Raw genomic sequence first — 22977 nt, 5'->3', positions numbered from 1 at the left:
AAGTCTCTCTGGCGTTCCTCAAGGCAGTAATTTAGGTCCGTTACTGTTCATACTTTTCGCCAACGAACTGTCGATGCTGCTAAGCGAAGGGTGCCGGTTGTTTTACGCTGATGATGTCAAAATCTTCACCGTTGTTAGAAGCGTTTTGAACTGTTCAGCTCTGCAAAGACAGTTAAACCACTTTAACGAATGGTGCGTGCGTAACTTCCTGACGATCAGCATAGAAAAGTGTAGCACAATCTCTTTCCACCGTAAACTCAAACCCGTGGTCTTCGACTATGCCATCGCCGGAAACACTCTTGCTCGGGTAACCCAAGTACGTGACCTGGGCGTTACCCTTGATAGCAAATTGTGTTTCACTATCCACCTCCATGACATCGTGTCCAGAGCCAATCGACAGCTTGGATTCATCTTTAGGATCGCTGATGACTTCCGAGATGTCGCGTGCTTACGTTCATTATACTGCGCGCTGGTAAGATCCATCCTTGAGTTCTGCTCCGTAGTGTGGTGTCCGTACCAGAGCACCTGGACTGCTAAAATTGAATCAGTTCAGTGAAAATTCACCCGGCTTGCCCTTCGCCGTGCAAGGAATCCTGCCGGTTGGAACACGTACGAAGAACGTTGTCGTGTCTTGCAGCTAGAGACTCTCGAGCGGAGGCGGCACGTCTCACAAGCAACGTTTGTTGCCAAAGTACTGGCCGGTGAAGTTGACACTCCTTGGATTCGCGCTCAAATTCAAATCTACACACCTGCTCGGCCACTTCGTCAACGCCAATATCTACAACTTGCTAACCGCAACACCAACTATGGACAGCACGAACCAGTTCGTTTCATGTGTAGCCGATTCAACGTATTTTCCCACCTGTACGATCCCAACATCTCCACCCCGCAGTTTCAACAACGAGCCCGACCCTGGTACTCTCACCAGCTTTAATCTGTTTTTGTGTTTCATGTTGTTAGCATTTGTCTTTTGTTAAGTTGAGTTTTATCATTAAGACCACAAGTTGTCGGATGATTTAAATAAACAAATAAACAAAAAAAACAATTGAAAAGCTTGAGCCACCCGAATGAAAATAACATGTTAAAAAATACCACAAAGTCAACCGCCCAAACACTTGCATTTGATAGTGGTTTGGATTGATGTTGAAACACAAACCAATTAGATCTACGATGTGACTTTATTCAATCATTCAAGTGTTTGGGCACTTGAATAAAAAGTGTGGCATATTTTCAGTGTACTCACCATGTCATTGACAGATCAGTAAGAAAGCTAACCTCACATGGTGTCAGAAGTGGGCACGCCTCGTGGAGGAATAAAAAAAATCGGAAAACGCTGAAAAACTTCCGAAAAATTCGCGAAAAGCTTGTTTAAAACGCGTAACGTTATAAGTCTGGCGTCGGTATTGCGAAAAGTTCCAGTAACAACGAAGTAGAAGCGCGAAATGGCGGGCGGATCCTCCAGCTCCAGGTGGACAAGGCGCGAATCTGGAGAGACTAGCTGCAACAGTACGAGTGGTTCGAACTGGCGGCGGGAATCACGAATCTGCCGAAGGAGCGTCAAGTCGGAATCCTAATGAACAGTTTGGGACCGGATGTGTTGGGAACATTCGCCGGATTCCAACTGACGGCGGCACAGAAGAAGGACCCGGACGAAATTAAAAAGAAGTTTGCCGAGGCCTACAATCCAACCACTAATCCGACGTACAGTACTTACGTCTTCCTCAAAACGGACCAAGGTCCTGATGAGAGTTTCGACGCGTTCCTGATTAAGCTGCGGCAAGCGATCCACTATGGGCCATCTCCATACAAACAGGCGGCCAAATTATTTTTTTGCTTTTTAAATGTTTTTTTCATACAAATTTGGGTAATTGTATGGTATTGAAATGATATACGTCCATTTTTATGACTTTTTATGTTTTTCAATAGTTGATTGTTTATAATAAATAGTCTTTTCATACATTTGCAAGTGCAACAGAGTTGCGTGTATATTTTATTGCATGTTTATATTATTAAATTATGGATAAGCTAATACATTCCCACTTTAAGGACACAACCCCTCCCTCCTCTTTCTTTCACCCTCCCTCCTCCTCCAACAAAATTTTGTTAAGCGTATTAAATTCATTTTTAGTCAAATATTTATTTTTAATGCTGTGTGTTGCTTTTGTGAGTCCATGCCATATAACTTGAGATCCCTCCCTAACCCCCCACCCTTTACTGGCATAAATTGCGAAAATTTTAATTGCTAAATCAAAAAACAGAAAAATTAATTTTATCCAAAATATTAATTATGAAGTAAAACGATAAAATACAAAACATATTCTAACTAATCCTAATGTTCTTGTTCATGAAAATTCTTTTGATTATTGAGTTTCTGACGGCTTCAGGATATGTTAAAGGTACTTTTTATGATGTTTTGTACTAACCAACATAGAACTTAAATGTGGATCAGTTTCATGGAATGATCGTAGAAATTCATCATACTAAGTCAATATTTTGCTGAATACTTTTTTCGGTATCAAACTGAGATTCTCCAGTTTCGCTTGAGAAACTTCGGTACGAATACCTTATTTTGACTAAGGTACTCTTTTGAAGCGACGATGCCCACGAAGTAGGTAGCAAAGCTAGAGAAATAAACGATTGCAGCAAATTTTGATAAAACGTAAATGTTCAAAATGGCATATCTCCGAAAACGCAAAAAATCGCAGGCTGGAAATTTCAGCAATATTAGATTATGATCCAATCTTTCAATTGATCTTAGTTTCATGTTTAGCATCGGTTAGCAAAAAAAGTACTCGATTAACAAACACAAAAAAATAAGTTTTGTCAAAAAAATGCTTCAGTTATTCGATGAAAACTTCAGTTTTTGGTTTGGAAACAACATTTTATCTATTAATAGTTTCAAAGCTTATCTCATTACCTTTCCAACGATGTATAATTGTCTTAATAAAATATTTAAAATGGCTGAGCTATGTTAAAATTAAACAATCAGCCTTTTTTTACGAAAAACGCTAGTTTTTTACTCCATTTTTTGACTTTCAGCTTGCGTATCTGCGTAATGAACAAACTTAGAGCTTTGAAAATTTGGATTTTTCTTAGTTAGAATGTTTACTTTCGAGAAAAAAATACCAAAAAATATTTGGAGAAGGTAACTTTTTTGAAACTTGGCCACCCAATGTACCATAGTGCGATCGTGGACTGCGATTTCAACACCGTGCAGGAGGGGGGACAACAACAGAAGAGCGGCTGCTTAAGGACAAGATAGTTCTTGGGATCCGGAGCCTGAAGGTTCGAGAGATGCTGCTCAGTGACCCAAAGCTTACTCTCGAAAAAGCCATCCAGATATGCCGATCAAGCGAGAAGACCACGGAAACCCTCCATCAGATGAGTTCGGAGGCCAAAAGTTGTGATGCAGTACGAGAGAAACAGGAGGAGCAGATCTTCAAGTGCCGCCGCTGCGGAACTAAGCACGGAAAGATGAACTGCCCGGCTTACAAGAAAACCTACTCAACGTGCAACCGAACGGGACACGTGCCGGATTGCTGTTTCAGGAAGTCAGCCGTTGGGAAAAGTGGCAAGCGATCGGAGAGGAAGGCGGCAGCGGTAGCTGTAGAATCGGAGTCGTCGGATGAATTGAATTAGGAGACTTTTGACCTGCACTTGCACGCGGTAGCAGCAGATGACGCGGACGAAGGGGATTGGTTTGAGGAAGTGTTCGTTGGGGCAACGAAACTAAAATTTAAGTTAGATTGTGGTGCCCAGTGTTACGTGCTACCTCTCAAGCTAGCGCAGAAAATCAACGTCGACCTGGACAAATCCCCAACGAAGTACATCGTCTCGTACAACGGCCAGCGAAACCGGGTAGCAGGAGAATTTTCGATGCTGAGCACAGTGAACGGAAAGCAGGCCACGCTTGTTTACAAAGTCATCGACCTCAGTGTCTTGCGAACCTTCGTGGTGAACGGACACTAGAGCTGCGGTATTTTTTACTACCTAAGCTCAGAGTTATTTCAAAACAAAATTCACAGTCTTTTTAAAGACTACCTGAGTTATTTTCCAAAATTCTAAACAGTCTTTTCAAGACTAACCCCACCTGAAATTTTGTTGTATTTTACAAACGAAGCCATCTTTTTTAAGAGAACTTTGCTTGCAAAATGCGTCAAACCAAGGTAAACGCAAATCTTCTGAAGATTTGGTCGTTACGTCGGTGAAGCGTTTGAACGCTAAACCGGCTAACGGAAACAAGAAAAGAAAACAGCCTCTTCTGAGGTCTGATTCTGATTCTGAATGTGAGGTCAATCCTCCAATTCCATTGACAAACAGTTTCGGTGTTTTATCCGAAACTGATGACAAGGAACCTTCTCCTCGTACTGAGCCTTCTGCCGTCGAGAAACGAGTAAAGGCTCCGCCAATTGTAGTGACTTCCGTCTCCGATTTGGCCAGCTTTCGAACGCAACTGAAGAATTGCAAGGAAACTTGCAATTTGAAAGTTTCGTTCCAGCTTGGTCGAAGAGGAGAATGTCGCTTGTTGACGGAATCTTTACAAGATCACCAAACTTTTGTTGGTTATTTGAAAAACCACAAACACAATTTCTACACGTATGAGACCAAGAATGCTCGGCCATTCAAGGCAGTCTTGAAAGGTCTCTCCAACGACTTGTCGGTGGATGAGATCAAAAACGAACTTAAGGTGTTGCTTGGCTTTGCCCCATCCCAAGTAATACCGATGAAGAAAAAATCAAACGGGAATATTTCTCGCTTTGGTTTGACTTCACAATTTTATCTGATTCATTTCAACAGAAATGAAATCAACAATTTGAAACTTTTGGACAAAGTTGGGACAAAGTTCAGTTTTTGTTCCATGTACGGGTAAAGTGGGAGCATTTTAAGAAACATGGCGGTAATGGCCAGAATCTGACCCAGTGCCGGCGTTGCCAGGCATTCGGTCACGGTACTGATCATTGCGCCATGGTTCCAAAATGCATGGTTTGCGGGGATTCTTCTCACGACAAGGACAATTGTCCCGTGAAAGAAGTCACCCAATTTAAATGTGCAAATTGTGGTGGAAATCACAAATCAAATTTTTGGGATTGCCCCATCAGAAAAAAGGTTTTGGATTCTCGTGCCAAGCATCAGCCGAAATCCAAACCGAAATTTTCACAAAGTCAGGTTATACCTGCATCTTTAAATCAAACGTTCGTGCTGTCTCACTCGAACAATTCTAGAAATACCCCTACCGTGGAAAAGTTAGGTAACAACAATGGCATTTCTTATGCTAACGTCGTTTCGGGTTCATACACGAATTTTAAATCCTCTACCAATCTTTCTGAAATTGGGCAGGTACCTCAAATCTCATTTGAAAATTTTTCTGCTGGCAACGCTTTGGGATCTTCTGATCTCGGCGATGTTACGTTTGAAAAATGACTTTTTGCAAAACTCACTGTTTGGTTTGATTCAAACAATGAGTAATGCTACATCCATGATGGAAGCAATCCAGATTGGATTAAAATTTGCGAATGATGTTGTTCTTACCCTGAAGTTTAATCATGGATCTAAGTAATTCCATCAATATTATGAATTTTAATGCTCGCTCTTTAAAAGCGAAAGAAAATGAATTTTTCAACTTTTACGAGTTCATAACGTGCATGTTGCTGTTATAACCGAAACATTTTTAAAAACTGGCACTTATTTGAAAAGTGATCCAGATTATAAAGTTATAACTAATAACCGAATGAATCGAAATGGCGGTGGAGTTGCAATAGTTATTCACCGTAGTATGACTTATAGCACGTTACGTGACTTTAAGTTAAAAGTTATTGAAAGTTTGGGCATTGAACTTGAAACTTCTTTTGGGAAAATTATGATTGCAGCTGCATATTTGCCATTCCAATGCACTGGGGAAAATAAAAATTATTTCAAAGGGGATTTGAATAAACTTACTCGGCATAGATCTCGATTTTTGATCATCGGTGATTTTAATGCCAAACACCAATCTTGGAATAATTCAAAAGTAAATTCTAATGGTAAAATTCTGTTCAGAGATTGCACTTCTGGTCTTTATTCGGTTTTATACCCGAATGGGCCAACTTGCTTTTCTTCTGTTAGAAATCCATCAACAATTGATTTGGTTTTGACAAATCAAAGTCAGTATTGTGGTCCTTTAGTGACTCATGCTGATTTTGATTCTGATCACCTCCCAGTAACTTTTTCACTTTCTCATGAAGCAGTTACCAGACCCAATAGTTCTGTGTTTAATTACCACAAAGCTAATTGGGACAGGTATCAGCATCATATTGAGAATAATTTAAATCATGATTTTGTTTTAGAAACCAAAGCTGATATTGATTCAGCCTTGGAATCTTTAACTAATGCAATTTTGGATGCTAGGAATATTGCTATTCCTAAAGTCCAAGTCAAATTTGATTCTCCCATTATTGATGACGATCTTCAGCTTCTGATTCGTCTGAAAAATGTTCGCCGAAGACAGTATCAACGTTCTCGTGATCCTGCACTGAAGCGAATTCAAAAGATTTGCAAAAGGTTATTGACCACAGATTCACTCTCCTGCGAAATGAAAAGTTCGCAAGAGATGTCGAACAAATTAAACCTTATTCCAAACCTTTTGGAAACTTTCAAAGGTTCTTAAGAAACCTCAAAACCCATCCCTTCTTTAAAAGATGGTGATAATATTTTATTAACTAATGGGGAAGAAGCTCAAAACTTGCTCAGCAGTTTGAGAGTGCTCATAATTTCAACTTGAATGTTTTGAGTCCTATTGAAAATCAAATTTCAATAGAATTTCACGATTGTTATCCGAGCATTCGTTGGTGAAGGTTGTCTGAATCAACATGACTCGTCGCGTCCCGGCGCAAAACGCCGGCAATATTGCCCTACCTGCGGCTCAAGCAGGCAAAAAAGTGGGAATTTCCAAAAGGAAGGTTGAGGCCTCAACTGATGGCCAAAAACCGGGAATTTCCAAAAGGAAGGTGCTTTTGGAAGTGACATCGAACAGCAAAAAGACGAAAAAGAGCGACGGTACTGTACCGATGGATGAGGAGGAGGAGAACTCTTCATCGCACGAGGAGCAGCTTTTGAAGAACAACAAGTTTGCTGGACTGCCTGACGAGGACCAGGTAGCGGAAGCAAAGGAGAATGAAGTGAAACAGCGAAAGGAGAAACTGCCTCCTTTTTATGTGAGGCAATCAGCAGCAACGATCGACTTTCGTGCGGGGCTTGTTGAACTCATCAAGTCTGGGAAAGTCCAAGGCAACATTCGTCTGTGTCAGGACGGATTTAAGGTGCTGGTGCAATCCAGGCAGCACTATCAACTGGTCAAGGATTACTTGACCGAAAACGAGGCGGAGTACTTTACCCATGATGTCGTCATGGATAAGCCGTACAAAATCGTCGTCAGAGGTCTGTACGACATGCCAGTGGAGGAATTAGCTGCCGAGCTAAAAGTTTTGAAACTGGATGTGTTGGCCGTGCACAAAATGAGCCGACGCAACAAAGACATCAAGTACCGTGACCAGCTCTACCTGCTGCATTTGGCTAAGGGATCGACGACGCTTCCTGAGCTGAAGGCAATTCGAGCGGTTTTCAACATTATCGTGTCGTGGGAACGATACCGACCAGTGCATCGTGACGTCACACAATGCTTCAACTGCCTGGGTTTCGGGCACGGAGGTAAGAACTGCCACCTGAAGCGTCGTTGCGCCAAATGTGGTACTGATGCGCACATCACGTCCCAGTGCATCCAAGATTCGCTGGTGAAGTGCCTCAACTGCAACGGTGAGCACTCGTCAACCGACCGAAAGTGCCCCAAGAGAGCTGAGTTCGTGAAAATTCGGCAGCAAGCATCGACGAAGAATCAGCCTCAGCGTCGTAGAACTCCTCCAGCCCTGGTGGAGGAAAATTTTCCACCTCTTCAACCGCGACGCCAGGTCCCAAACTTGGCACCGTTGCCGTTGGATCCCAGGAAGAGAGCTGAGGTGAATCATCCACGGCCGGGTTCCAGCCAGGAGCCGAGACCGCCACCACCGGGCTTCAGCCAGGAGCCAAGACCAACCCAAGAACCAGCAGTTGAGGAAAATGGTAATGATCTTTACACCTCAACCGAACTCCTCAATATTTTCAAACAGATGTCCGCTGCACTGCGTGGATGCAAAACCAAGACCCAGCAGATTGAAGTGCTGACCTCGTTCGTCATCCAGTATGGATCGTAGGTCCCTAAAGCTGCTGAATTGGAACGCTTGCTCCATTAGGAGGAAGAACTTAGAGCTGGTGGATTTTCTTCGCGAGAAGGAGATCGACGTAGCTGCCATCACGGAAACTCATCTGAAGCCCGGTGAAAAAGTTTATCTGCAAAACTACAAGATTGCGACGCAGCTCGATAGGACCACCTCTGGAGGAGGAGGTGTGCTTGTCGCTGTTCATCGTGATCTCAAGCCACGCCGGCTGCCACACTTTAAGCTGGACATCATCGAGGCCGTTGGAGTGGAAATTCCCACTTCGGTTGGCCCAGTACTCTTCATTGCTGCATACTGCCCACGTCAGGTGAATTCCAGAGATGGTTCAGCAGCAAAACTGAAGGGCGATATCCAGAAGCTGACACGGCGGAGCGCAAAGTACATCATCGCTGGTGACCTCAACGCGAAGCATGAAGTTTGGGGCAACAGCAGGAGGAATCGGAACGGAGTGATTCTGCACAACGATCTGCAAAACGGATACTACAACGTTGTGAGTCCAGATCGTCCAACGAGGGTGGCTCGGTCTGGGAATCACTCAATCATCGACTTCTTCATTACCAATATGGCTGAGAACGTGGCTCATCCTGAGGTGTTTGAAGAGTTGAGTTCTGATCACTATCCGGTGGTTGTGGAGGTTGGAGCTTCCGTTACTCCGCAGCGGCAACCAACCCGGAAAGATTACCACAACGTTGACTGGCAGCAGTTTCAGCAAGTGGTAGACAGCAACATCGACTATGATCAACACCCGGAAACTTCTGCTGATATTGATCGTTCGCTGGAGGTGATCCAGCAGGCTATCAACCAAGCAGAGGCTGCCAACGTTCGGGAGGTTCCTGTTAATTTTAAGGTAACTGATATTGACGTAGATACTAAACACTTGATTAGACTTAGGAATGTTTATAGGAGACAATATCAACGGACTGGGGACTATGACAAAAGATTTCAGTTAACAATTTGAACAAAATCATACAAGACCGACTTGACAATATTAGAAATCAAGAATTTTCAAAACATGTAAGCCAGCTTGGGAATTATTCAAAACCATTTTGGAAACTTTCAAAAGTTCTTAAAAACAAACCAAAGCCTATTCCTCCTCTTATTGTTGAGGATTCTCCTTTGATTACATCCGAGGAAAAGGCAAATGCACTTGGGCTTCATTTTGTTAGTTCACATAATCTTGGCGCTTCCATGACCAGCCGTAAAGAAACATCAGTTGCCAATAGTATTTCAACAATCCATGACTCTACCTTTGAATTTCCTGCAGATTCCCATGTTTCTGGTGAGGAAGTCAAAGTTGCAGTTAAACAAATGAAAAATATGAAAGCTCCTGGCTTTGATAACATTTTTAATCTAGTGTTGAAAAAACAGAGTGATCAGTTCTTTCAACATCTAGCCAATATTTTCAATAAATGTTTGCAACTTGGTTACTTCCCCACCAATTGGAAGCTGGGCAAAGTCATACCAATTTTGAAGCCTCAAAAGATCCAACATCGCCAACAAGTTATCGTCCCATTAGTCTTTTGAGTAGTCTGTCCAAACTCTTTGAGAAGGTCATCTATTCAAGGCTTTTGGATTTTACCAACGATAATAATATAATTTTGAATGAGCAGTTTGGCTTCCGAAAGGGCATAATACTGCTCATCAGCTTACGAGAGTAACTAAAATCATCAAGCAGAACAAGCTTGAGTCTAAATCAACTGCTATGGCTTTGTTGGATGTTGAGAAGGCTTTTGACAATGTTTGGCATGATGGTTTGATACATAAACTGTATTTATACGGTTTTCCAATGTATCTTATCAAAATTATCCAGCACTATCTTTCGGAGAGATCGTTCAAGGTTTTTCTGAATGGGATTGCTTCTGGATTATTCAACATTGATGCTGGGGTTCCCAAGGAAGTATTCTTGGCCCACTTCTGTACAATATTTTTACATCTGATTTGCCTACTCTTTCTGGTAATGGTGTGTTGTCACTTTTGCTGATGACACTGCCGTTATTTATAAGGGTAAAATAACCAGATATTTAGTCGGCCGTCTTCAGAAGGGTCTTGACGTTCTTTCCGAATACTTTGGCGACTGGAAAATTCGCATAAATGCAGCCAAAACTCAAACCATCATTTTTCCACTTTCCAAATCGGCCCGATTTGTCCCAAAGGATGATGTTTTGATTAAAATGAATGATGTTTCAATACCCTGGTCAAAGGAAGTTGTATATTTAGGTCTCATACTTGACTCGAAACTATTGTTTCGACAGCATGTAGATAAAATATTGAACAAGTGCAGCATTCTCATCAGGTGTTTGTATCCTTTAATTAACAGAAAATCAAAGTTATCTTTGAAAAATAAGCTAGCAGTTTACAAACAAATAATTTACCCCGTTATTGAGTATGCAGTACCTGTTTGGGAGTGTTGCGCTAGAACTCATAAATTGAAGCTCCAGCGTGTCCAAAACAAGGTACTCAAAATGGTTTTGAATGTTCCTGGCTGGACTAGATCAAGTGAGGTTCATGAATTAGCAGAAGTAAAAATGTTGGATCAGAAGATTCAAGAAAAATGTTTGAAATTCAGGGAAAAATGTGCTATATCTGAATACCCCTTGATTCAAGGATTGGTTTAGTTTATGGTAAGATTAAGTTAGTTTTAGGTTAGGTTATGTTTTCTTATTTTTTTTCTTCCTTGTAGGGTATATGGCCCTATTTTGGACCTACTATGCAAAGCGTCAACATATTTCGCATAGTTCTCAGGAACGGTCTAACTAATTTGGCTCGTTTCAGGATTGTTTTGTGCCTTAATTTATGCTTAACAAAGTGTACTATTGAAAATTTAAAATAATTTAACCATTCCATTGTAATAAGCATTTCAAGTAAAACATTTTTGGATGCTTTTGGACTTATTGAATGTATTTTGGAGACATCGCTGAACCTATTTTGGACCCACACTCTGATTGGTTGAAATTTGGACAACTCGAATTGCGGCGTGCGGCGGCAACACGCACACTTACAAAAACTCGGTTTGATAAACCAAAGGGCCTATCCACGATTATAATTTGGAAAATATTTATTTCAGAAATTAAACAATTATGATGAAACAATGGATTTGAATTTGAAAACGTGTTTTAATCATATTGAATGGAAACTCACGCATCTTTAGAAGGTCTCTGTCCTATTTACAATTTGCATATTCTTACGACCTAATTGTTCAAGCATTAGAACATAAAAGACAACCCGTTATTACTCGCAATAAAAACACCTTATCTTAACATTAAATGAATGACACAGATACATAACAAGTTACAATGAAAAAAGGTTCTAAATTTTACGCAGAGCTTATGTTCAAATATTATTAAACAATCAAGAAATTTTAAAGGGAGATTATAGCTTGTAACTTGGTGTGAAACTTTCTCATCTGTCATGTTAAACTTTACAGTTGCTTGACAAAAGATTAACTACATGTTGCACTTTAAAAACAATGTAATATTTCAAAAAATCTTTGTTTGAATACCAGGGTGCCTTTGATAGTCATAGTTTGTCTTGTTAAAAGCAGATTTGAGGTTTTCAAACATTATTTTTACTTCGAACTTACCATCACTTAGGTTGCTGATATATTTTTTAAGAAAATCATTTATGTCAATACTTAGTTATTTATGTTTATAAGCTTTTTAATATAATACATATAAATTTTAGGTAATATTGTTAAAAATTTAGAACTTTGCCTGAAATTCGTTGAAACTAGTTTTGTTTATTAAATTATGGATTTATATTACATGTATAACTGAATTTAAAGAATGAATCAAAAGTTTTCACATTTTATATGAAATTTGTTTTACTGGAAATGCCTTTAAATTATGAGATTTTTTAAATTATGTTTCAAAAACAAATAAAATTTAATAATATTTATATTACTTATTTTACCTTTTCCTGGTAGAAGATTGTCCGAAGAATCCGAAAATGCATTCCGTTTTACGATTCAAAATCATGTTCATTGAAAAATCATGACACGTTGAGAAGATGAAAATAATGCTATTTATCAACATTTTCTTAGTTATAGCACAGACAACAGACGTAGCGGCTAGAACAAAATATTTTGAAAATCGTGTGTAAAAACATGGCTGCCGCATCCTGCTAATCTACTAGCGCCATCTGTTAGCCTATTGCCACTCTCTAAAGCAGCCATGATGGTTTTCTGAGAAGGTGTGTTTGAAAATGCATCACCCAAAAATGTTTAAAAATATATTATTTAAATTTTTCGAGAAAAGAAATAAAAAGGTAAAGATTGTGTTTTTATGCTACAGTAAATCTACTTTAATTATCAATTAACACGATTTACGAGCACATGGATTTTTTTCATTTAATTATCAATATTAAAAATAGTCTAATCTGATGGTTTTTAACACAGCAACCAAGGCCGCGCTTGAGGCTGTCAAATTTTGCTGGTTATGTTTATAAACAAAACCAACAGAGGTGAGCGAAAATAAGGAGGAGACCCGGTGGAAATCGGGAGGATGGGCAAGCGTTTCTTGGAGGATAAAAGATCCGGAACCAGAAACGAAACAATCCGGAACTGTCGAAGAAGGAAAAACAGCAAGGTATGACACTGTAAAGTCTGGATGTCATTGGCGCCGTCAGCAAGAGCTATTATCACGGCCAACCCCGTAAACCTTTTGGCCCCAAACGACCGCATTCCGAAGATTATCTCCGGAACCGACAAACCAGCTACCACGATCATTTCAACGCTCACCTCCAAGGCATCAACATCTTCAACGCCCTCGAAACCCACCCCACCTTCAAGTGACGCCACTTCCGGCGAACCCTCGTCGCCATACCAAAGGCCTGAATCTTGAATGTTCTCCCCGGCGCGTCAGATTCCCCCACCGGATTTCTAGTGTAAGCGATCCTCAAACACCAGAACCAGAACAAACGATTACAAACGTTGAAAACCAACAAAATGAAAGTAGGCGGAAAGCGATATTTTGACAGCGGGCAATGTGTCAGGGCAAAGCGACTGCAGCGCCACAAACGGATTGCCACAACTAAAAATCTGTAACAATGATTTACACAAGGGAAGAATCGAGCCCAAACGTCTGTTGTCTGTGGTTATAGTTAACTGACTTTTTAAACTTTTCAAAATTTCATGAAAAGATCTTTATGAGGTACTTTGAGCACTTCTCTACCACGGTCAGTATGATTCCATACCATTCCGTACGTATTCAATTTTTACTCTTCATTTTGCGGAAAAATATCAAACCTATCAAAGTCACCCCGGCTATATGTCTCAAATCATAATAATGTTGACATCGCATTAACCTCTTATGCCTATTTTTTCGAAGATTTTTATTTTTCTAGCTGGTTTAATTGTGTTTCTAACATGATTGACACGGTAAAACTTAAAAATGTAATTTATTATAAACCAACGCTGCCAATGGCGAAAAAAATCGTTATACCTATATTTTTAAAATTATATATAGATAAATATGCAAAAATCAGATAAAACTTACAAAAAATATATTTTCCATATGTATATTTCTCTGATTAGTTTGCAATACGTCTTAAAAGCCATCACGATCTCCGACATATATTTGATTTTTTTTCTGAACCAAACCAAATTTTGTTTGTTTTCCAGTAAAGAACATTTAAGAGACGTGCAGATGATAATTCAAAGCATTTTTTATTTATAATTAGTAAATTGATCGAGAACAAATCGAAAAATTGATTTGTTTACAACTAGCGCTTAGGATCTTTTTTAAACTAACTCAAGATTTTTTTTAAATTTAATTCATACGACTTTTTCAAAAACCACTCGTAAACGATGTTGACAGCTCCTGTCACGGTGACAGCTGACGATTTAATGAACTAGACCCTTTAGGTTTTTCAATCGTTTCCCCTTCAATTCCAACAGGGTAGCCAGTTTGCATTTTTTGAAGCAAAAATTAAAAATATATGCGGCTAAATTGGTGATAATGATGTTAAGACAAAAATAAATCAACATCAGTTTAAATTTTGGGATACTTTGCAATCGGTCCTAACAATCATCTAAATCTCTAGCATCAATTTGCATTTTAATCGTTTAAAAAACATATTTTCATTGTTTCTGTTAATCATTTGCTTTTTAAAGCTTAGATTTCATTCAAATAATTACAGTAAAGAAATTCAATTCAAAATATTGAGTTAAAAAAAAATCAATCAATTTCAATGAAATATCGAAATAAATTGATAAACAAAACTGGCAACACCTTGTTATGCATGTGTTGGTGATAGCCTTGAACCGACGGCAAAGTAGCTCCAAAAACTGATCCAACGCGGCTGATTTGAAAATATATTTTGAAATGAGTTTTTTTCGATAATAGAATAGTTATATCAATAGTTTAGTGACGGAAAACAAGAAAGAATTAAATAAGCAACAGTTACATTGCTCGGAAACCGGACGAAATTGCTTGGTGTCAGTGCAAAACAGAAAAAATCATCAAGGTGTCGCGAGCCAAATCTGATAAGCAACGAGGCCGGAATTTTTGGACCTAATCGATGTGCTAGGAAAATGAAAGGAAGTTCGAATGGCGTTGGAAAAAGTGGCTGAAGAGGCGGAAATAATCAAAAATGTTAACATTTTTGGAAGAGGTAAGATACAAAACGATCCTGCCTACACTTTCTGTTGGTTGGATTCAGTGAATTCGTACTTTAAAAGCCTGAACTAACTCGATTAATAAAAATAGGTCCAAAATAGGTACTAGGTCCAAAATAGGGTCATATACCCTACCTAGTGTTACAAAAATGAAAAATCATATACTTTTAAAGTTATGAATATGAACAGTGTTTAAATCACGAAAAGCAAACTAAAGCTGAAGAGCCACAGCTGACCACTTATTATGTAAACCAAATGTAATTATTATAAGAAAGACTCAATAAAGTATATTTAATTCAAAAAAAAAATAGAATTTCAGAATATTGTTGAACAAGAATTTTCATCAGATGAAGTTTTTAATACGGATCTGAATGAAATAAAATCTATTATCAAAAAATTTAAAAAGATGAAAGCCCCTGGTGAGGATGGCATTTTTACATTTTAATTAAAAATTACCAGAAGTAACTTTAAGTTGCTTGGTCAAAATTTTCAACAAATGTTTTGATTTGGCATATTTTCCCAGTAGTTGGAAAAATGCCAAAGTAATTCCGATTTTGAAACCGGATAAAAATCCTGCTGAAGCCTCAAGCTATCGGCCCATTAGTTTGCTTTCATCTATTAGTAAATTATTCGAAAGAATAATTCTTAATAGAATGATGACGCACATTAATGAAAATTCAATTTTCGCTGATGAGCAGTTTGGATTTCGCCTTGGGCATTCAACTACTCATCAGTTGTTGAGAGTTTCAAATTTAATTCGAAGCAACAAATCTGAGGGCTATTCAACTGGCGCTGCTCTTCTAGACATAGAAAAAGCATTTGACAGTGTTTGGCATAAAGGATTGATTGCGAAATTGAAAAGGTTTAATTTTCCGATTTATATCGTGAAAATTATTCAAAATTATTTGACGGATCGTACTCTGCAGGTATGTTATCAGAATAGCAAATCTGATCAACTACCTGTACGTGCTGGCGTCCCTCAAGGAAGCATTTTGGGTCCAATTTTATACAATATTTTTACTTCTGACTTGCCTGATTTGCCCCAGGATGTCAGAAATCACTTTTGCTGATGACACAAGCATCTCCGCCAAAGGCAGAAGCCTTCGTGTCATCACAAGAAGATTACAAAAAAGCTTGGATATTTTCAATTCTTATTTGAAAGAATGGAAAATTACTCCAAATGCTGCAAAAACTCAACTTATCATTTTCCCTCACAAACCAAGGGCTGATTTTCTTAAACCAAAAAGTCATCACATTATAAAGATGAATGAGGTAAATTTAAAGTGGGAGGATCAAGTGAAATATCTTGGACTTGGTTTTGACAAAAACCTTACTTACAAGGATCACATTGAAAGTATCCAGGTTAAATGTAACAAATATATTAAATGTTTGTATCCACTTATAAACAGGAATTCTAGACTTTGTCTCAAGAATAAACTGTTAATTTATAAACAAATTTTCAGACCTGCCATGCTTTATGCTGTGCCGATCTGGACAAGCTGTTGCTTAACCAGGAAGAAAAAACTTCAGAGGATTCAGAACAAAATTCTGAAAATGATTCTGAAACTTCCTCCTGGTTCAGCACCAGTGAACTTCATCAATTAGCCGAAGTTGACACTTTGGATGTTATGTCCAATAAGATAATTGATGCATTTCGACAAAAATCATTGCAGTCTTCAGCTGCATTGATCCGCTCTTTATATAGTTTATAAGTTAGTTTTAAGGTATCCCTTTTCCCTTTTGTACATGTAGGACCTTCTACATTTGAAATCACTGAATAGCGAAAGCTACAATATTTCATGAATAAATGAAAGTTGCTAGTATTTAAAATTGAGGTGAAAAGTCATCGTTTGTGATTGGACACTCAATAATATTTTATCTGAATGAATGTACATGGAAAAGAAATTTGAATAAATATAAATTAAAAAAAAGTCATCGACATCGATGTAGTGCTTGTGCTGGGACGCAGCAGCTACGTCAAACTAAACCTGATCAAGCGAGTTCACGTGGCTGAGAAGGACGACGACATCTTCAAGGGTCTAGGCTGCTTGAACGGATTTGAATATGACCTTGACATCAAGCCGGATGCCAAGTTTGAGATTCGCCCAGCGCGCTTGATTCCGCACAAGATACGAGAAGAAGTTAAAGCGGAACTGGACAGCATGGTAAAGCTGGGCGTCATCAAGAAGCAAGAAGAACCAACCCCTGTGGTGAGCAACCTGGTCGTCGACAGGAAGAACAAGAAGATCCGGCTGTGCCTTAGGGTGCCCAGAAAAAATGACCCCCTGCTCTAAAGCGGAAAACGGTTTATTAGGTTATTTTAAGCATCTGTGCGAATTTTGAGCGAAATTGGTTGAGATTAACCCATTGATACCCGAGCCTAAAGTTGGTGAAAAAAAATGATTTTCATACAAAAATGACTTTTTTAAATCGCTAATAACTTTTCAGGATTAAGTTTTACAGCTTTTGTATGTTCTACAAAGTTGTAGAGCATTAAATTTCCAATGAGAATCTCACTTTTGGGAATATTTGGATGTAAGTAGCGCACCGTGTAGACCAAACCGTAAGAAAATTGTGTTTTCCATACATTTTTTCGATTTTTCCCATACAAACTTCACCCCCGAGTATCAATGGGTAAATGTTAACCGATTTTGCTCATATTTGGCCCAGAGTCCTAAAATAGCTCAAGGAACAATATTCAGCTTGTGGAGCGAGGTTTTGATAAAAAAGTCCCGTATTCTGGGCACCCTACTGTGCCTTGACCCTTCAGATGTTATCAAGAACGTCCTGCGTCGCCACTACCCGCTGAGGACGATCGAGGAAATCGCTGGGAGTGTTTTAGAATCGCATCTCTACACTGCTTGAAGGCATCCCGAACGTCGATGTGTCGATGGACGACATATTGGTGTATGCAGACAGCGAGGTGCAGCTCAGCGAGATCACAGCGGTGGTCTTGAAGCGGCTGCAGCTCAGCGAGATCACAGCGGTGGGTTTCAAGCAGCTGAACAAGGACAAATGCCAGTTCGGGGCGCGATCGGTCAAATTTCTGGGCCATATCGTGTCTGCTGAAGGATTGAAACCTGATGACGAGATGCTGGAAGCCATCCGCAGAATCAAAGTGCCAGATAACAAGAAGCACTTCCAGCGCCTACTCGGGATGGTAACGTACCTTTCGAAGTTTATCACTAACCTCTCGCAAGTCACAGCACCACTAAGACAGCTTCTTCAAAAGGACGTGGCCTGGCGTTGGGAGACCGATCAGCAGCATGCGTTCGAAAGCATCAAGGAGTTGCTGTCAACTCTCCCAGTTCTAAAGTTCTACGACGTGAACAAGGAGAACGTCCTGTCTGTCGATTGCAGCTCACACTCGATAGGGGCGGTTTTGATGCAAGACGGACACCCGATCGCGTACGCCTCAAAATCCCTGATTCCAGCCCAGCAGAACTATCCCCAGATAGAAAAAGAAGCTTTTGCCATAAGATTTGGTTGCCAAAAGTTTCATTCGTACATCTTAGGAAGGCCAGTGAAAGTGGAAACGGATCACAAACCGCTCGAATCCATTTTCAAAAAGCCGCTGGACAAAGCACCACCGAGATTGAAGCTGATTATCCTGGACGTGCAACCTTACGCGCCGGATGTGGTGTACGTCAAGGGAGTGGACGTCCCAATCGCGGACGCTCTGAGCCGCGATGTCGACAATCCCGCGAAGAAGAATGACGACGAACTGGAAGTGCACATCGTGATGAACGTGACGAGGTCGTGGATGAACCGGATCGTCACCGAGACGGACAAAGAAGAGGTGCTCAAAAAGCTGATGCAGGTTATCAACGAGGAATGGCCGGAAGTAATCACTCAGCTGGATCCGGAAATTCAACCGTTCTGGAACTTTCGAGACGAGCTGTCTACGTACGCTGGAGTAGTCTACAAAGGAGAGCGAATTTTGATTCCTTACTCACTGCGGCAAACCGTTCTGAAGGAGATTCATGCGGGACATTTCAGCATCCAATCCTGCATCAGACGAGCGAAGCAGTTGGTGTTCTGGCCTGGAATGAGTCGAGACATTCAGCAGTTTGTAGACGAATGTGGGCCGTGTCAAAAGTTCAGCCGAAGCAACGTCAAGGAGCTACGAACCTTGGAGTCCTCGGAAGTGATCGAACATCTGGAATGGTGGTTTTCAGTGTGGGGAGCACCGGAAGAGTTTCACAGTGACAACGCACGGCAATATACGTCCCAGCTCTTCCAGAAGTTCGTCAAGGAGTGGAAGTTTAAACCGGTTACCTCAAGCCCTTATTATCCCCAGAGCAACGGCTTGAGCGAGAGAGCGGTACAAGTCGCTAAAAACGTCCTGAAGAAATGCCACGAAGATGGGAGTTCGAATCAGCTGGGCTTGTTGAATTACCGTAACATTCCGAGAAGCGATGCGCTGAAATCACCAAACGAGCGGATTATGAGTCGGGTCACCAAAACTCCTCTACCGATGATCGAGAACAAGCTGAAACCTACGGTGGTCGAGAACATGAAGCAATCTCTGGAAGTCGAACGCAACAAGCAGAAGGCGTACTACGATCAAGCCGCTCGTAGTCGTCAGGAGATGGAAGTCAACGACCGGGTGTTCGTCCAGAACCAGCTGACAAAAACTTGGGAGCCAGCTCGAGTGATTGCCAAAACAGAACTTTCCAGATCCGTCATCGTAGAGACGCAGAGCGGTGATATACTTCGTCGCACCACAAGACACTTGAGGACGTCTTCAGCCCAAATTCCGGAACAAACTGAAGCTGTTGCTGAGGCTCCCGATGAACCTATCCCGGATCGGTTGGTGTTGGGACCGACAACTGAACACACTCCGGTGGCATCTGTAATGTGAGACAGTCTGTCAAGTGTTTGACTAGTAAACGGTTGGCTTAAATGCGCCACTTCCGACGGTAAACCGAGGAAGACCAACCGTCATCACGGGTGCCCGGCCACGTGAGACCCCTAACCGAAGGGCGGGTTTATCTTGGTTTCCTGAAACAGGATCAAAGACGAAACGACTGTCTTCCAAACTCAAGAGGTTCAACAAACTAAGAAGGAAAACTCAACAAAACCACAAAAGAAAACGTTCAGCCAATAACCAAAACCGATTCCTACCTCTGGATCATCACCGGTGAAATCTTCCCGCCCACTGTGCCGCGTCTCGCTTTGGGAGTAGAAGAACTACTAAAAAAAAGACTACTGAGCCAGCCACTCCAAAAGAAAAAGAAGAACGCAACAATTTATCCCAAAACCCAGTGAAAACCTCCTGGTCGCTTTTTATTGCTCAAACTGTAGAAAACTGTTCATTTCGATCGAAGTGTATTTACATCGTGGGGGTGTTCACAAAAAAACGGTTTGATCCCAACGGGATTCGAACTGCGACCATCTCGCTTGCAAGCTTCTTCGGTAAATTTTGTGTTCATCTTCCTACTGGCGCCTTAGCCGTCTCGGCTAACCTGTCTCTCTTCCCTTTCCCTACCTATCCGCCCAAGTGCACGTTTTGGGCTGCGTGCTTTACGTGTGCGTGTTCATTTGGCGCGGCGCGCGCTTTTCATGGGGTACCCTCAGGGGCTGTGATCACATGCGCATGGATTTTGGTACTACTCACGGTCTGACCTGTTGTTGGTTGTTACAGCAGCGGCGTCGGGAATCCCCGACGGTCGTTCAGCAGATCCGGGTTCGGTTCCGGAAGTTGTCGTTCCTCGATGATCTCCCACGTGGTCCGGATGGACGTCTTGGACCCGACGGGATGACTCTTAAGCGCGTTGGTGACGTCACGCTTCTTCCGGCACGTGGCGACTTGCCGGGTCTTTTTGCCACCGGGTGTGGTACGGCGGGTTTCTCCGACGGACGTTCGAAACGGATGGGCTGTAGCGAAGCAGCAGATTTCGAAGACGCCGGATAGAGTACCTGGCCAACTAGTCTGTTGGGTTGGTGAGGTTAGAACACGCACATGGCACGACACACACAACACACGCATTTTACCTGGACTTGTTTCGCCAACAATCCACGATTCTACCTTGCCAAACTAACTAGCCTACTCTTTCGGTGATTTGTAGCACCTCACGATCTAAGGGAAAGGGTTTCGAAAAAAGTTAACACTGAACTGGGTCAAAACGTCACGTCCTCTAATTACCCTCCAACTCTAAACTAGCAATCACTCCCGCTCCCACCACGGTCGGTGACAAAGTGGACGAGTCAAAGTCAGAAACCCTCAGATGAGGTGCCAGAATCGAGACTTTGGCTATCGGAAACTACAAACCCGAAATTTCTTCGTTCTTTAGTTTTTTTCCAAATTTGTCTTCTTCTGTTGAATTGTTGAGTTTTTCAGATCAGTCCATAGCATGTTCACTTCCCTCTTGATGTTTTGAAATCTAGCCATCCCGCTTGCCCTTTTTTCAGAAACCACGAAGTTTGCCCTTCGTGTATAGAAATCTCACGTGGCTAGGAAAAAAGATTGTAAAAGTTCTGATTTTGTGAGTGCGCGTCGCGAGAGTACGGTGTCCGGTTTAGGACGGTAGCTCATAGTGAGAGAACGAATGGCTGAGTTCGCGAATGAACTCTGCCGTGAACTTACGGGAGCTTTCGAAAGGGGGAATTCATTTCCTAAACATTAATCAAGGGGTTCTTCGATCGATTTTTTTCTGTAAAAGGGTACCTTATTACACATCCACAACACCAACTGGAACATCGCAGCCATATTTTACTAGGACCGGTAGAATGGTGAAACCACCTGTTAGATTAGATCTTTAGTTTTCTTTCGAAAAGGGGAGATGTAACGTAAACTATGATAATCCACTACTCTGTACTCTACCACTCTACCTACTCACCATGTCATTGACAGATCAGTAATAAAGCTAACCTCACACTAACTGAATCGAGATTTGTTAATTAGGTTTCAGGGGGCGAAAAACTGCATAAAACTATTTTTTTCTGTTTTGGTCAAATTCTAAAGCTATTTTTTTATTACAGGATTAGCATTGTCATTTTTTAGTGGCGTGTATGGAGCAAGTATTGGGTTCACAAATGCAATAGGCAGTTCGGCCAAACAATTAGTTGGCTTGAATGGAGTGTTCCTTGGCGTCGGCGAAGTGCTGGGTGGAGTGGCCTTTGGTTTGCTCGGCAAGCGGAGCGCTAAGTGGGGCCGGGATCCTATCGTTATTACTGGTTTCATCATACACATTATCAGTTATTTCCTTGTCTTCATGAATCTGCCGGATGTGGCAGTATTCGGTGACACTGATGAAGTGGCTTACTTTAATCCACCCATCCCGTCGGTGGCCATGCTATGTTCGTTTCTTCTTGGGCTTGGCGATGCTTGTTTCAACACTCAGATATATTCAATGCTGGGAGGAGTGTTTGCGAAAAACTCTGCAGAAGCATTTTCCATATTCAAATTCTCTCAGGTAACATTCGATCGATCATTATATTGTAGTTGTATAACACTAAAGTTTATCCCTTTACAGTCTGTCGCAACAGCTTTAAGTTTTGTATATTCGACGCATTTCGGACTACGTGTACAACTCGTAATTCTATTAGTTTCTGGAATATTAGGTACAATGAGTTTCTGTTTGGTAGAATGGTCAGTTAAACGGTCACGTGCCTTAATAAGTAACGATTGTGAAACTGTAGATAATAAGAAATAAAACAAGACAATTTTTACATTTTATTATGTTTTTTTTTTGTTGCACTGACTTTTTATAATTCTCAACTGGAAACATGTTTGCTTGGTACTAATACTGATTTTGTCACAAGTCTTGCAAAATTGCACACAACTCTTATCAACTCAAGGTATACAAATTAAGCTGTACCCTATTCATACAAGCCCATCGATGTATTTTTCAAACTCATTCACGGTGAATGCTCGAATACTTTTTCCAAAACGGCCATTCACAGACGCAATTCCAGCATGATAAATTGGCGACGCTCCTGCTCGCAAGTTTGGTTCAGAAGCTGAAAAAATGGCAAATTAAGGAAAAGTGTACACAGTAATAAAAATGTATGTGCTACCTGCGTGAGAACTAGGAGAGTCTGCATTTGAAACAGTTTCTTCCACGGGTTTACACTGCGTGAGCGTGCTAGCAATAACCAGCAGGCACATGGTAA

The 22977-nt window shown here is 40.9% G+C and overlaps 1 protein-coding gene across 4 annotated transcripts in view; it reads left to right on the top strand.

Moving 5' to 3' along the window:
* The window catches only part of LOC119765492 (UNC93-like protein MFSD11), an 87764-nt gene extending 65224 nt beyond the window's left edge, over positions 1-22540 (top strand). For 3 of the 4 annotated variants that reach the window (XM_038249473.1, XM_038249471.1, XM_038249472.1), the window contains 2 exons: positions 21844-22277; positions 22338-22540. In XM_038249473.1, the coding sequence (XP_038105401.1) occupies positions 21844-22277; positions 22338-22517 (614 nt within the window). In that variant the 3' untranslated portion in view covers positions 22518-22540. Of the gene's footprint in view, positions 1-21843; positions 22278-22337 lie in introns of those variants that run through there. The other variant, XM_038249474.1, reaches the window with a different exon arrangement.
* The last annotated feature ends 437 nt before the right edge of the window (positions 22541-22977 follow it).

This window comes from Culex quinquefasciatus, chromosome 1, assembly GCF_015732765.1.
Source record: "Culex quinquefasciatus strain JHB chromosome 1, VPISU_Cqui_1.0_pri_paternal, whole genome shotgun sequence".
Lineage (NCBI taxonomy): Eukaryota > Metazoa > Arthropoda > Insecta > Diptera > Culicidae > Culex > Culex quinquefasciatus.
The sequence above is the reverse complement of the archived record's forward strand: the minus strand, read 5'-3'. Positions and strand labels throughout refer to the sequence as shown.